At 34.9% G+C, this 16,128-nt stretch overlaps 1 protein-coding gene across 9 annotated transcripts in view; it reads right to left on the bottom strand.

Moving 5' to 3' along the window:
* LOC128982744 (probable glucosamine 6-phosphate N-acetyltransferase) overlaps window positions 1–6,953 on the bottom strand; it is a 143,046-nt gene extending 136,093 nt beyond the window's left edge. For 6 of the 9 annotated variants that reach the window (XR_008489717.1, XR_008489718.1, XM_054401684.1 and 3 more), the window contains exon 1: window positions 6,814–6,950. Coding sequence is in view for 7 of the 9 variants with exons in the window: in XM_054401684.1 (XP_054257659.1) it covers window positions 6,814–6,822 (9 nt within the window). In the remaining 2 variants the exon portion in view is untranslated. Of the gene's footprint in view, window positions 1–6,813 lie in introns of all 9 variants that reach the window. The other 3 variants (XM_054401688.1, XM_054401687.1, XM_054401689.1) reach the window with 2 other exon arrangements.
* Between the last annotated feature and the right edge of the window lie 9,175 nt (window positions 6,954–16,128).

Genomic DNA, 16,128 nt, shown 5'->3' with positions numbered 1-16,128 from the left:
GCGTGGCAAGGTACTTATTTACATTGTTTACAGGAGAGTTCATTACCTTTGACATTTGAACATGTAAAGTCAGAAACACAGAAAGACCCAGTTTTAAGTTAAATATATGGTTATATTGTAAACGGATGGCCTAATGTCATTCCAGAGGGAAACGAAGAACTTGCTCCGTATTTCCAAAGACAGAACGAACTGACAGTTGAATTTGGGATTATTCTGTGGGGTTATAAAGTAGTCGTACCAGTAACATTAAGGGACTATGTACTTAAAGAGCTTCACTCTAGCCATTTAGGCATTGTGAAAATGAAGTCGGTTGCTCGATCCTATGTCTGGTGGCCGCGCATTGATGAACCATCACCAACATAGCTAACAGCTGTTCTTCCTGTCTTCGGGAACAGAACAATCCATCCAAAAGCCAATTACACGTTTGGCACTACCCATCCGCTCCTTGGGAACGCATCCATGTTGACTACCTAGGGCCTTTCAAAAATAAAATGTATTTGATCGTTATTGACGCTCACTCAAAATGGTTGGAAGTAGGTGAAGTTAGTTCAACTTCCGCAAAACTAGCTATACAGTTTTTAAGTGAATTATTCAGTGTGAAAATATTGTACATTAACCGTGGCAACCCCTACATCCGCTAGCTCAGACCCAGAGTTGGCAACACCGCAATACCAGAGGCATTGTACTTCTTCCCCCGCCAAGGACGTAGTCAGCAAGCCGGTTGGCATGGCAACCACCCCAGCGAATAGTAGGAGGTCACTCCCCGCTTCTCCAGCGCGGCGATCTACACCACCAGCCAGGAAGTCACTCCCCCCTTCCCCCGCACATAGTACTACGCCCGCATGCGTAAAATCAGCTGTGCGTAGTAATTATAGTAGTAATAGTAATAACACCTATCAAATTCCACCACGACGCAATCCTGAACGCTTTAGGAAACCTGTAAACTAATCTATTATGATTCTTATGATGACTTATGATTCTTTTACCAATTTGTATTTGAGTGTGTGTTTGCTGTTTACCATGATTCTTAATGTTAAATACGGGGACGCGGAAAGGTCGCCCCCGGAAACATCACCCCCCTACGTCATATTGACGTCAGAGACCGGGGGGGGATGTTTCCGGGGGCGGACACTCAATTTCAGTTGCAGCAAGATAATTATATTCACTTATCATATACAATTACCAGATTTTCTAATCACAATTAATGTCAACCGGATACGTTACCCCCGATCGTTTTCAAAATGCACACCCCGGAAAGGTTTCCCCCTGCCATGATGACCCCGGTATACCTGCTGAAGGGCTTGGGCTTGTGACTCGAGCCAGCTATTCACAAGGGTGGAGACTGGCCCATATTACCACCGCTCGACTGAACTCTCGTGAATGTGAAGGATTTTAACTGGCATGAATGGGAAGGATTTTGTATTATTACTCAAATTTTGTCAATATTAAGATAAATACAAATTAACACTTCAATATTGCGCTTTCTCTAGGCATTTCCCGTTAATTTTATACATCAAATGTATAAATCTTACTAATATTATAAATGTGAAAGTTTGTGTGTTTGTTTGTTTGAAGTTCAATCACACGCATAAAGTACTGGACGGATTGGGCTGAAATTGACATGATAATAGCTCACATTCCCGAGAAACATATATGCATATTCTTATTCCCAAAACCCGTTCGGGCTCCGCCCCAGGGCCTCTGTAGTTTCCCATGTTAACCTTATGAGTATTCATATTTAAAGAGAATTAAAGAATTTAGTCAGTTGTTACAACTAACGAAGTTGGTTCTATGATATACAAAAGCATTAAAAAGTTATAAGATTTACCAACAGGTTGCAGCACTATTATTTTTGTCATGAATAAAAACAACTATTGAACTAAGCAGCAACGAACAACTGTGATACACAATGAGAACTGTATAAGTAGGATTGTTTACAGTTATATATACAGTATATATTTTTAATTTCATGAATAATTTGTGATAATTTACAAATTTATTGTTTTCTATTGTTTAGGTGAAGTGGTAGAACATTATGGCTATCGTAGATGTGTAATACTATAGTATACAGTAAATTTAAGTACCGGTAAGCAAATTTTATCAAACTGTGTCCTCCCCCATTTCAAACGTAAAGCTCGAGTATAACTGCAACAAGCATTTTATACTTATATGCCAACCCCGTACGAAGGACGGGTACTCTGCTAGTTACATATAGTTTTTTTCCGTCAACGTAAAAAATGTATATGAAACACGTGGAAATGAAATAAAATGTTTTTAGTAATAATAAGAAAATAATTAAGTAAGGAATCAACTCATGCTTTAACCACGCAACATCATAATACAGTACACACTTGACAAACATATTTTCACATTTCCTAATTCTTAAATTGTAAACATTGAGCAATAATAAATGCTGTATATAATATACATTTAAAAAGATTATTTGGATTTTATGGTTAAATAAACGCATTGAGAATATTCCTGATTTGATGGTGAAGGACTCTTTCCTGTAAAAATAGTTTAGAAAGTAAATAGGGTATTGGTTAGTTTCTTCAGAAATAAACGTAAAAAAGCTCACACTGTTTATGTCTGCGTTTCACACTGCTGGTTTTAAATAACAAAATTGACATTGAAGTAGTACAGTTATTCAATGAACGGTCGCTTGAAAAGTTACACATTTAAATCTACCTATCGTTCGCAGAATATTAATACGTAGAACTTAAAAGTTTGCAAGAGAACCTAATTCTAAGTATAGTATCCACTATTCTCAGAGTATTGACTAATGGAATTCGTCTGTAATTTGGAGACTATTAGTTCGTAGAATACAACTGTATTTATAGCGGGAAGTATTTTTTTGTAAAATAGGCCTAGCTTAGACTTCCCTACTTCAGGTATCCCTCCCAAGAATACCAGAACTAAATACGTTTGTATAACATAGTTAAGGAAAAGTTTAGTTATAAATTTAGTTGTAGTTAGTCTATTTACTAAATAATAAATCCAACTAAAATGTAACATGCCAATAGCTAGTATTTTTAAAGTCAGTTTCATCTTTTTACTATAATTCGTACATATAATTCATAATTATCAGTGTTATCTAGCCTATGTAGATAATTAATTTAGTAAGGGGTTAGTTTGTGAACAGAGCGCCTCATAGAGTTTTAAACAGATTATGAAAATGTTAATGCAATTTGTAAAAGATATACTCTGAAGTTGCACTAACAATAAAATCAGCTCAAAATATGGTAGGGGATTTTTCCCAGTGTTTTCTAGAGACCTGCTAGACCGGTTCACATTTTTATAACCCTCAAAATGTTTGTACCTATATCGACATAGACTACACACATTCCAAAAACATGACATAACTTTCATGGCATAAACTTATACTTACACTGATTTGATTTCAGACAAATCTTGATTTTACCCAAGTGTAGAAGTATTAGAGATGTATAGTTTAAATCTACAGATTTCCTAAAGTTTACGGTAAGAAAAAAACAACATTTAAAATTGAAACAGTATGTGGGCAAACACCGACAATCAATATTTAAGTATAGTAACTACTTGTAACATAAAAACGTCAATGACAGTTTGAAACCAGCTGTTAGTTAAAACAGCGTCTGAAACGACTTTAAATTATTAGTGTCGGCTGCTAGATAAAAAAAAGAAACTAAAAAATGAAATCATGGCATTGGCATTCCCTTCCTTTGAAAATTATCTTTATTTCAACACAAAAATCACGAAAATCGCAAAAGTGGTTGATTCAGAATCTTGAAATGAAAAAACCCTGACACGTTTAAAAATATAATATATATCACAATTAATTGCACACTCTAGTGGAAATCGATGAAACTCACCCATATGAATTCTTGCTTACCCGTTTACTTTTCCACTCTTTGCGTTTTTGTACATGCCAAGCAAATCTTATAGCATTACATTTAAAACAATTGTATTAAAAACTTCCATACATTAGAAGAAACAGTGACTCATCCATTTTCCCCGTTTCAAAATATTTGTGCGCAATCTTGGCGACTTATGTTCAGTCTCCAGCATTGTGGAGGTGTTCGCAATTCAGACACACCCTTTCCCATAGTCCGATTATGCTGGTTCACGAACTCGTTCTTATAAACTTAGGCTTACACGTTTGTACCAAATCTCATGAAAAATTTGCAGCATTGTTGCCCGAGTTACCGCGCTCACGGTCACATATACAGGGTGTATATAAAGTCCCGCATGGGCTTAATATTTTCTAAACGGCAATAGATAAATCAATAAGATTTGGGACATAAACACCATACCTAAAAATAATGTTTTGTAGACTGTCAGTTTTCTATCATATCATGGGGACATCCCGCAAGGAGTCAGAAGGAAATCTTAAATAAGAGCATAGGTTGATATGTACAGATAACCTTAGGCCTAATAGAGTAAAACGTTATTTTTTGTATTAAAGCCATGTTTTATTTAGGACACAAAAGATTTTTCTTTTTGCTTTCTTTATTTGTTGTGATCTTGGTCTTTAATGTTTACCAGGTTTTTAATGAGTTATTTGTTATCAAAAATGATTTAAGGAAATATATTTAATTATTTACTTACACTATTTCTTACGTAGTTAAAATGACTAAGTATTTAATTTGATAATTCAAAATATTATCAACATATTTTACAAAATTTTCCCATGTAAGAAGGCGTCCAAATAGGTAAAGGTACTACAGTAGCAAAATCTGTATAAAAAAAAAAATAAAAAACAACAATACGAAACGGAACACACCAAATTTAAAGTGCTAAAACCTACGCTACAATAAATTAACAGCATGTTTTATGGTACAGAATGTTCAGTAATTTGTTCTAATGATGAATTTGGATTGGTGAACCAAGGCTTAAAACGCCTTTAGTTTTGTAAAAAATATTAACCTATTGACAATGTAACTTTATGAAAATGTAAGAATACTTAATATGATGAAAGCCGATCTGCAAGACCCTTGCAGTTGCCTGCAAGACCTGCAAATGCTTGCAGCATTTTTGAAATCGTTATTTCATTGTGTTTAACACACTATTTTAATTGCACAACAACTGCCTGTGTGTAATATAAATTATCAACTCAGTTCACTATAACCTACACTTTACCTTCCTAATCTAACCTAACTTCAAAACACTTAATACAGTCACGAATCCGCATAAGCCCGACTTGCCTTCCACACATGCCTAAATAAAATCATTCTGAAACAAGTTATTCAGTGCCGTGTGTTGTTGCTTAGATGTTTGTAGCACATGTAATTTAAATGACTTGATTGACTTATTTTTATTCTCTTCTCTTCAATTTCGTATTTTCATTTCATTTTCATTTCAGGTTCAGTATAGTTGTACAAGAAGTAAGTAACAGTTAGTCCGTTCCGTAATTCCGTAATGCGGCAAGCAGTAGCAGACTAGAATAGAAGGTAGATAAAGGAAATCAAAACGACAAATTATCTTAAGTTACCTTAGTTAATATTCGTGGCCTCGGAGACATTTTTGCACTGTTATTTCCTGGTAAAAAGTCAATCTTCTACTTTAATTACTTACAATTAACGTAATATATCAAGTATCTAGAGAGAACATTTCATAGGCTTATAAATAGGTTAGGTCAAAAAAACAAAGTAGGCCTACCGGTAAATAAAACTTAAAACAGCCGTAACTTCGTTAATATTTGAGAGCGCGGAAAAATGTTTGCACCATTATTTTCAGCTAAAAATCTAGTTTCTAGTGATATATAAATCTATAAAGGTTCCCATGGTCACGTTCGTCGCAATAAATACCGTATGTTATAGTCCTTTATATTCTGAACAAAATGGTACAAATCCCATTTCAGTAAAAATTACGGTTCAAAAGTTATTGTAAATAATGTCATTTTCCCATAAAATAACAGAAAAATCGGATTTTCCCAAAATTGGCCCGAACGATTTTGATAAAAATGTTGTATGTTATAGTCCTTAAAATTCTGAACAAAATTGTACAAATCCCATTTCCGTATATTTACTCTCACCGCTTACACATGATAAAGGTTGTTGACAAACTTATGGGAGAAACTATGTGTCAGAATGCTGATAGGCTACCGTTTATTTTATATTGTTTAGATGCAGGGGTAGAACAGAATGGCTATGGTAGATGTGTACTATACTGTATATACAATACTAAGTAATACTATAGCATACCGTAAAGAACCAAATTCTCTCAAGCCTTATCCTCCCCCATTGCAAACGCAAAGCTAGAGTAGCCTATAACTGCAATAAGCATTTTATACTTATACGCCAACCCCGTACGAGGGTACACTTCCATATCTGTTGGCACAAACAACCAAATGAGTAATATTGATTAATTGATTGTTAAGTTCGATATATTGTTTGGTTAGGTTAACCTTACCTAAATAACCAAACGATATATCGAATAATCGATATTTTCATTCGGTTGTTTGTGCCAACAGATATGGAAGTGTACTCCCGTACGAAAAACGGGTACATCTGCTAGTCTATTATAAAATTTAACTATCATAGCCTAACCTAACCAACCAAACTTGCTGGATGGTGAAAAAATCGTATGAAGGTTTACTAATCGAATCGATAGTTTCAATCAATATTAGCGTAGCCCAGTTAAGAAACTGTACTTATCTCCCTTGCCTTGTCTGCTTATAGGAAATTAATCATTCTCATTGAAAAGTAAGCAAAAAGTGCAATATGGAACCATAACCTAAAAGCTTAACCAGGGTAGAATGTAAAAACATAGCTTGTGGAAATGCCAAATCAATATTTATTGCATCTCAAAAAATGTGTAAACTTTATAAATTACCTGATTCATTGTTTTTAGAAAATTTGTGATATTTCACCACGCCCTGTAGTGTACACTGTTAAATTTAACTTTCATAGGCTAGAAAGAGTAAAGTAAAGCACGGCCAGCACGGGTCACGTCGTCACACTAGGCTCAGGCAGGCTGGCATCAGCGGCGAATTGAAAGTAAAGAAGCCGCACTCAACCAACGTTCTGTACCCACGAGCACCTTAGCTTCCACAAGCACAGGCCTTCGAACAGTTCCTGGGATAACAGCTATTTGTGTAATAGCTTCACTGTATACCTTTATGGGAACGCGCCAAGGCGCCACCACGTCAACCCGCCATCAAGTCAACCCGCCATCAAAAAGAAGAAGAAGTTTGAGGTGGCGGGTTGACGTGGTGGCTCGTTGTCGGGGTGGCACGTTGACTCTAGCGTGCACGACAACCTGCCACCTCGGAAAAATGTGTGGTGGCTCGTTGTCGGGGTGGCACGTTGACTCTAGCGTGCACGACAACCTGCCACCTCGGAAAAATGTGTGGTGGCGGGTTGTCGTGGTGGCACGTTGTCCTGGTGGTGCTTAGACATGTTCATACACGTCAACCAGCCACCTCTTTAGTGTGGTGGCGGGTTAACGTGGTGGCTGGTTGACGTCTACGTGCGAGGTGGCGGGTTGACGACACCGAACATTGAGCGTACACGACAACCCGCCACCTCATAAAATAGTGATGGCGGGTTGACGTGGTGGCACGTTGTCGCTTACATGCGAGGTGGCAGGTTGACGAGAGTTAACATGGGGCGTACACGACAACCCGTAATCTTTGTTGGCAAAAGCCGCTGTTGTCTGTGTATTATAAAATGCATCACTTTTTGCAGTTTACCTGGACTTGTGTTATCTAGTTTACTGTTAAGTTAACTAGACATTAGTTATTGTGAATTCATTAATTTTTGACTCGTTTTCCTAAAAAGATCTGCCATAGAAATAAAGTACACGCGCATCTACGCAAGACAATTTTTCCTTTTAATCAACGGTTATTGTTTAAAAAAACTTTTTTAAGATAAACTCACTACAAATTAACGACTTAGGGTCATTCTAGAATTAAAATAACAATATTTGTTATGTTTTCGCATATTTTTATTGAAGACAAAATCATGAAACTTTAATAATTATTTTGAAAAATAAGTTATTAGTTTCATATGATTTTTTGTAGGTGTATACCTGGTATAATACCCACTAGATAACCTGTTGCTCGAAATCGAGCAAAACTGCAACTTGTAATAAAAAAAAAATAAACAACAAAAACATAAACAGCAAGACCTCAACCAAAGAGTAATTCTAAAGTCTATGACTGATTATAGAAATGTAAAAAACAATTATGTTGTAACAAATTATAAAACTAACCTACAATATTTAATATAGATCCGCTCTCATACTGCTTTGGTCATCTCTCATGTATTGTGGGTGGGTCCCCACTATGAGAACGTAGATGTCAACCACACACTGTAAAGTGAGCATTTCCGACCTAATGTTGCAAGCCAAATCCCTCTCTTGACGCAAACCAGTACGACACGTAATATAGCACTGTTAAATTATTTCTACGATAGGTTCTGTTTTAAGCGTGTTTAAATTAGGGGCCCCAAACAAAGTCTCCAGTTGGGAACATTGGAGGGCAAGCAAGTGGATCTACCGACGGATCTAGAACGGATTCGTGTTAACATTATTAGTTTTTGAAAAAAAAGAAACTAAGATTTATTTTGTTTGGTGGTCCTCTGTTTTCAGCTTTAAAAATAGCGGCGACATTTATACAGGTCGCATCAATGTAGCGAGGAAAGCCAATTATTTTGTCTCTTATTATGTACATAAGAATATTCCTTATATAACTCATCGGAGCTATCGTCCCTACACATTTCTGCCACAGTTTTAAAAGATTGGGCAAATGTGTTGGCAATGTGACCCTATTTCCCACATATTTTATCATTGAATTAATCTTTCCTTTCAAGTGTCATGGATCTTGAAATTGTAGATCCCCTGTATGATCCTCTCATCTAAATGAGCTTCAGAGCTGACCATGGCAATGGCGGAATTGAATTGACGAATTTTATTCTAATAACTTCTAGATCCAGGCCTCACGGCGCTGATTTCAGATTGGGAATTCCCAATAAGGTCCTGAAAGTATGGTGAATTTCGCAGATGAGGTAAATGGTTCTCTCATTTATGGCAACAAAGAGTAACAATTGAACTGTATCGGCCAGACTCTTTTTTTATGTAAGCCACCACAATGTGAACATTTAACGTTCATTTGTCCAAGGTTAGATGTATCCAACACGATGGTTGCCACTCTGTAATCTTCAAATGATACATTGGGAGATTGATGCAAGCGGCCACGTTCGCGTTTCCTCCAGCCACTCACAGTCTTCGTCTTACTGGTAGCATATTATTTTAAATTTAGATGAATTACGAAAGTTAACAAAACAACAGAAAACACTACAACGGAATTGTTATACACATTGTAAATTACATGATATTGTGATGTAACTGCACTGGAAATAATCACTTTCAAACATTCATTTCATCACACCAAACTGTCACCAAAACAACACGATAATTCGGTAAAATATGATGTAAGGTTGAATGTATAAATACATTCAACTATTTACAAATAATTTGTTGTCACGTCTTGATAGGAAACTCTTTATTTAAGAAACATATATAGTTAACAGATGTTTAGATAAAAATATAGAATTCCGGCTTTGCTCTGGAATAAATAAGTCCTGCAGTCTATGGTCAAACTTAAAAACTAAAAAGAATTAAATATTTACGAGGTGTTAGCCCGTCCTACGTACGGGAGTAGTCAGTTAAAACGGCGTAGGGCTATAATTCAGAACAGCTAGTTTACACGTATAAAGACAAATTTTATTGCAGCCTACAGTAAAAAGAGTAATTATCAATTGAGAAGTGTATAGGCCTAGTCAATGATATCACCTTCCATCGCATACCTACCTCTTCCATAATCAATATCACCACAATACAATTACTCATACTATACACAATTTCCAGTAGGTCTGAATTGAAACTCCCTAAAATAAAACGAAAACATCCAATAACATTCACAGTACACACAGTTATAACGTTGGTGTCCTGACATCATTAAACGAATCGTCCACACACATCCTTTATGTCAATTTCACTGCATCAATTGCTAAATAAATAAAAAGTAAACACAACAACATATTAGTTTGTTTTGTAAATAGCTGAGTCAAAAATAATATTCCTTTGAACAAAAGAACAGGTCACATGTTGAAGGAATTTAAAAAGTAAAAACGATAGTAAAGCTAGTGACGTAATTAATTGTCTATGTTTATTATCTATTCCGTTATCAGTTCCAATATCCTTGATAATTAAACCACCCTCATTGAATCAATGTATATCGTAATTCCCCATTTCCATTTATTTAAACTATAAAATATTCAGCGCCAGTAGGGTAAAAATGAGAGAGCTAGCACCACCGTGTTATTAAACGGCTGAGAGAACTGGCACGGGGAGAACGTACATGGGTGAGAGAGCTGGCACGGTGAGAGAGCTGGCACACGGTGTCGAAAGTTTCCGTCGGCGTGTCGGGGTGGACGGTTGAGAGAGCTGGCACCGCGGAGGCTGGCACACGGGAAAGGTGTCGGTGGTGTGTCGTGGTGGACGGACGAGAGAGCTGACACCGTGGAGGGTACAGGTGTGACAAGATGTATTATAAATATTTAAATTAACATTTTGATTTTTAAGGTGGTGATGATTAACTCGCAAACGCTTGTCGCTTTTGTCAATTAGTGTTGAGTGTAGATAGTTTTCCAAATGCGTGGAGTAAATAGAGTGTTTAATTGTTAGCCTGATGTAAGGAATAATGGATAAATAAAATGTTTATATAGATTAATTTAAAAACGATTATGGTGGAATCGCAAGCGATTTTATGGCATGCGCTCGTATATCATTTAACGTTGAGGTTGTTTCCACAAATATGTGACATATTTTGTTTGGGAATTTGTGTTCGAAACTTATATTTTAAAAACTACCATGTGATTAAAAAAATATATATATAAAATATTAGTTTCATCTGTTTAAAAAATCTTAGGACTGACATATGTTGTATTTTAAAATAAGTTAAACAATTTACAGATTGTACAGTATTTAGATAAGCGCTTAATGGATTTGCATCGTGGCTTATCGTGACGTTGCAGAAAACATGCGATAGTGATAACTGCGAGTGCATCATCAATTCATTTGAGTCAAACAACAGATAAGATGTCTAATTTATATACCAATTATTTGTTTACAATCTGAAGCAAGTCTTTATACTGATATCGATACGAGGTAGGTTGTGTAGGTCATGTTTCAGGTTGACGAGCGGTTATCGTCTCGGGCTTCGACGCCACGGGACCGGGTTCGGGACTGACGAAGGTAAGTATATTAGGATAATTTATTTTTACTATATTTAATTGTAATTTATATATGTAATAAAAGAAATGTTTTTGAGTTTAGTATATATTTATTCACAATAAGCAGTAGTACTACAGTATAAAAAATGTCTATTATATATCATGTTAAACAATATTATCTTTTTGAATCCAGGAGTTTTTGGACGAAGGAAAACCAAGCCATTTTACAAACACTTTATCATCCTTCTTCTTGAGAATCTTTTCGACTAAGTAAACGTCTTTATGTTTAACCTTAGTTAGCTCTTCTTGATAGAATCCTCCGGCAATGGGTTGGTTCTCGGCATCTACCAACTTGTAAGTGACGGGTTCTGTCGGAACTACTTGCGTGATGCGAAATATTTCTGTGGAATAATTCGGAGTATATCCCTTGGCGAATTCCCCTTTATATTTGCTAATGCGGACGTAGTCGTTAATTTCAAACTTAGGTATCATTCGTAGTTTGGGTTGTTTATATGAATAAATGGTCTTTAGTAATTCCATTTCATTCTTCTTTGATACGTCACACGGCTTCATTTTTATAGTCGAATGTTTCTTTGTATTGTAGAAGTCCATTAGTTGGTCTAGTATGTCGATCCAATTGTAAGTACCATTAATTGTAAATTTTTTCCACATAAAATTTTTTAACGTGCGATTAAATCTTTCTGCCACGCTCGACTTTAAAATGCTGTAGGTAGAATAGTGGTTAATTTTATAATCACCCATCAACTTTTTAAACTCGGAATTGTAGAATTCTGTTCCTAAATCGGATTGTAAATTTTTTGGAACCCTTCCCTGTTTTAATATGTTTTCCATTGCAAAAGTAACCTCTTTACTGGTTTTAGTTTTGAGAGGTCTTGACCAAGCATATTTTGAAAAAACGTCAATTACTGTGATTATATACTTGAATCCCTTATTGACCTTGTAATATTTTGTCATATCAATTAAATCACACTGCCAAAGGTCGTCAAACCCTTTCACAACTACCTTTCGTCGAGGAAAATTCTTTCTTACCGACTTATGTAACTCGTTAGCAATATCTTCTTTTATACCCATAATATTAGTTACTCTATAACTCCTTTATCTCTGAGCTCTGATATTATATTTATAACTTCGTTATTGTGACTAGTATTACCTGAAATCTCTGATAATTTCAATAATCGCAGCCTGTCCACAATTTCATTTATATTATCATAATGCACATAGTCTGGAGCACATGGATAAGTATCCAATTTTAAATAGGGAGTTTTTAACCCACTCCCTTTCTTAAAAATATTTTTTATATAGTTTCTGTATTTAAATGTATTTGTAGCTTGAACCTTCTCTCCATCAGAATGTCTCACTAAATGAGCATTTGTAAGCAGTAATATATCTTTAAAAGAATTCAGATCATCTTTAGTGATAAGTGTCTTATTTGGTTTCTTCTTAAACATAAGTTCCAACAAACCAATTGTTGGTTTAAATTTTTGACCTTTTATTTTAATGAAACTATCAGATGGATCGTAGTTAATTTTACTATTTCCAATCATCCATTCATCATTATCACCTAAATATACACCATACGTATGATCCATTTCATTTTTACTATCGTTAATAGATTTATTGATATAATCGTTAAAATTTTCTTCGTTTTCATCATGTTCACTATTGGAATCCGATTCTTCTGATAATGATTCATTGGTTTGAATTTGTGAAGGTTTGCTTTCATTCATAACTTTAAGTGATGACGACGGAGTTTGTTCACTATCAAGAATTGATGAATTCTTGTCACTCTTTTTTTTCTTTTTCTCTTCAATATTTTTTACTATTTCACTAATAGGATCGACGATAGGTTTAAATTTCTTTTTGAATATTTCTTCTTCATCCACAATACCTCGTTTCAGTGCTAAATATTTTTTTCTTACCGTATTACTTGTTTTGATTAACTCCTTTTTAACATCCATTTCCTTTCGAAGTTGGATGAAGACTGTGTGGTATCACATACAATATTACCTTATAAAAAATTTATCGAACCCATTGCGATATCTACCATTGTTCAGATCACTTTCTTTATCGATTACGAAAAATCCAAATTTTTTATTCCAACAAATTTGACACATATCTACAAATTCCGTAAATGTTAAGTCGGGATTAATATGATTGTTATAAACATGTTTAAGATTATTATTATCCTGTTTAAAAACAATTATCATATTAGCATTATCTCTAATTAACTGCTTCGGAATTCTGGAATAAGATTGACAAAGATAAAAACAATCCACGTCTTTGTGTCGACCCATACTAAAAAATGCACTTACGTTGTTTTGCTTATCACATATTATATCATCAAACACAAACACCGAGTGTTTCTTAGCCTCAGAAGGTTGAATTACTTCTTCATTTTCAGAGAATTTATAATAACCAATTCCTTTTACATTTTTTAAAACGTTTTCCAAAAACTGGTATTTTGGTTGATATAAGGACTTTGAGTAAACATATATGTTTTCAAATTTTAATCCATTAGGATCTGTAATTAGGCTTAACATCACAGCAGTTTTCCCACAAGATGATGGTCCTGTAATTAAACATCTGATTTGATTTGGAAGGAGCCCACTATGTCTTCGTCTATTATCAACCGGTTTTAAATCAAAACTTTCAATGTTTAATTTTTGTTTTTGATTAATCACCTTCATTATTATGAGATAACCTTCTCTTACCACGTTCTATGCAGAAATGAGATTGATCGGCATTCTTAAATTCTTATGTAATCTTATAAGTAGTACACAAGGGAATATAAATAATAAACGAAAAAATATAAATGAAAACTATTTTATTTCCACATGGTTCTATTTTCCATCCTATGATATAAAGATTTCATTTTTTCTACAGCAAGTTTTACTGACTTAATTTTTGAACTATTAAAGCTTTTTGAAAACAGATCACCGATACGCTTATCTTTCTCCTCGTCTGTGCAGTCTGAAAATAATGATGTAAACCCCTCAATGTCTTGCCCAGAAGATCGATGGATCAGATACATCAAAGTGTAGTATCCACTGTAGTCTGATGATTCACTCTGTATTCGATGTCGATTGTAACTCCATTTTTCAGTAGCATTTTGAATGAAGAGAAATATTTTGTAAGGTGGAGGTAAACCGAAACTATCAAAATATTCACCCCGATGAAATTCGTCAATGTAAACGGCTACCCATCGGTCTCCAGTATTGAATATATATGATGAGGGATAGTTGATGTATGAAGGTATTCTACCTTCAGCGTGAAATATTCCGTTAAAATGTTGAACGATTTGTGGATTACTTTGAATAAAAAGCTCTAATTCGATTGCGTACATCTTGCACAATTTTCTTTTCTCTGAGGTTTTCCGTCGATGTGATCTGTACCCGCACCTGAGGAGTTGTAATGTTCATAGCAGTAAATTATATCCTTTAGCTTATCTTTTTTGTGATCTGGGAGAAGGTCCCACACGTGCCATAGGTCACTCGGGGACACGTGATGTACAAAATACTCTTTCGGTAGGTAAGATATTTCTTGTATTTTTAAATTGGCTAAAGTTCTGTTACCGTATTTATCAAGCGTATTGAATTTATCAATAATTTCTCCAATCTTGTCAACTGTTTTGTCTTCGATCTCCAATAATGTGGATTTCTTTTCAACCTTGTTTATATACCAGTGTAACAACAGTCTAACATTTTCACTTGCACATTGATCAGTCGTTCGAGAATGGTAAAAACACTTTCTAAAGCTCATCTGTTTTCTCAGATCGTTGATTCTTGGACAACAAATTTCATCCATATCCCGCACGGACACAGTTTTATTCGATAAAGTATTTTCAATAAAAATCTTTTTTTCCATACCTTTGACTAATACAACATCGTAAGATCCTAATATCCTGTTAAAAATATTCTTCATTTCGAAATATGGAGTGTAACCGTCATTCCAGTCAATTCCATGACAGAATTGCTTAACCCATGTTGCAACCTTTTGTTGTGTTTCAGGTAACGCTGTATATGGAAAAGGTGGTTTGAAAATAATCGATTGCACTTTACTACCTGAAGTTGTGAGAAAAGCTGCTTCCTTCACGATGAACTCATTTTTTAGTCCACGGAACCCTTGGATATCACATACGACTGTTCTGTTCGACATCTTGTTAGCAACTGGAATAAAAATTGTGAATTATCACGTTACAACTTGTTTAATCTCAACCTACTAACCCTTGACCTTGTTCCTGACCTTTTGTTTTCCTTTTTTCACCTCATACTAACTTTTTTACCAAACTTGTCATCGGGTTGTATTCAACGACACGATCGTGTAATATTAAACAATATGCTGTAGTTTTAGCTGCGATTGTACTTTTCGATTCAAACTCTAATCTTATATCCACTGGTCCTGATTTTATGGATTCGTTTTGTCTGGAACAATCGATTACAATTAACGGAGCATGTGTTACAAATTCACTATATGTGAATAGGGGTTCGCCCTTTTTAAAATAGTAGTTTTCTTGAAATTTTACATACATTTCATAAAGAATCGCTAGCTGATTCTTGGACTGATCAAGGTTCATATCGTCATACGGGTAACACTCTGAATTCAAATAAAGTTTTACATTTGAAACGTCACATATATCAAATTCGCTGACATTTTTTTTGATATTGTTTGATCTGTCCGTTTGAAATGCTAATACAACATATCGTGGTTTTTCCAACTGAGTTGATGTTTTTACATTCCATGTCTGTCTATTTGATTGTGGTAATAAAGGATATTCATAAAGCTCCCATGTTCTAAAATTGATGAAAATTGATTGATTTTTTTCAATAACTTTGAGTAAAGATAGTTTTTCTTGATCTGATGGGAATACGTAGGGAACTCTCCATTGAATTTT

The sequence above is a fragment of the Macrosteles quadrilineatus genome, unplaced genomic scaffold (genome assembly GCF_028750875.1).
Source record: "Macrosteles quadrilineatus isolate MER2022 unplaced genomic scaffold, UCM_ALF_1.0 Scaffold_1__1_contigs__length_201487025, whole genome shotgun sequence".
In the NCBI taxonomy this organism is placed as follows: Eukaryota; Metazoa; Arthropoda; class Insecta; order Hemiptera; family Cicadellidae; genus Macrosteles; species Macrosteles quadrilineatus.
The sequence above is the reverse complement of the archived record's forward strand: the minus strand, read 5'-3'. Positions and strand labels throughout refer to the sequence as shown.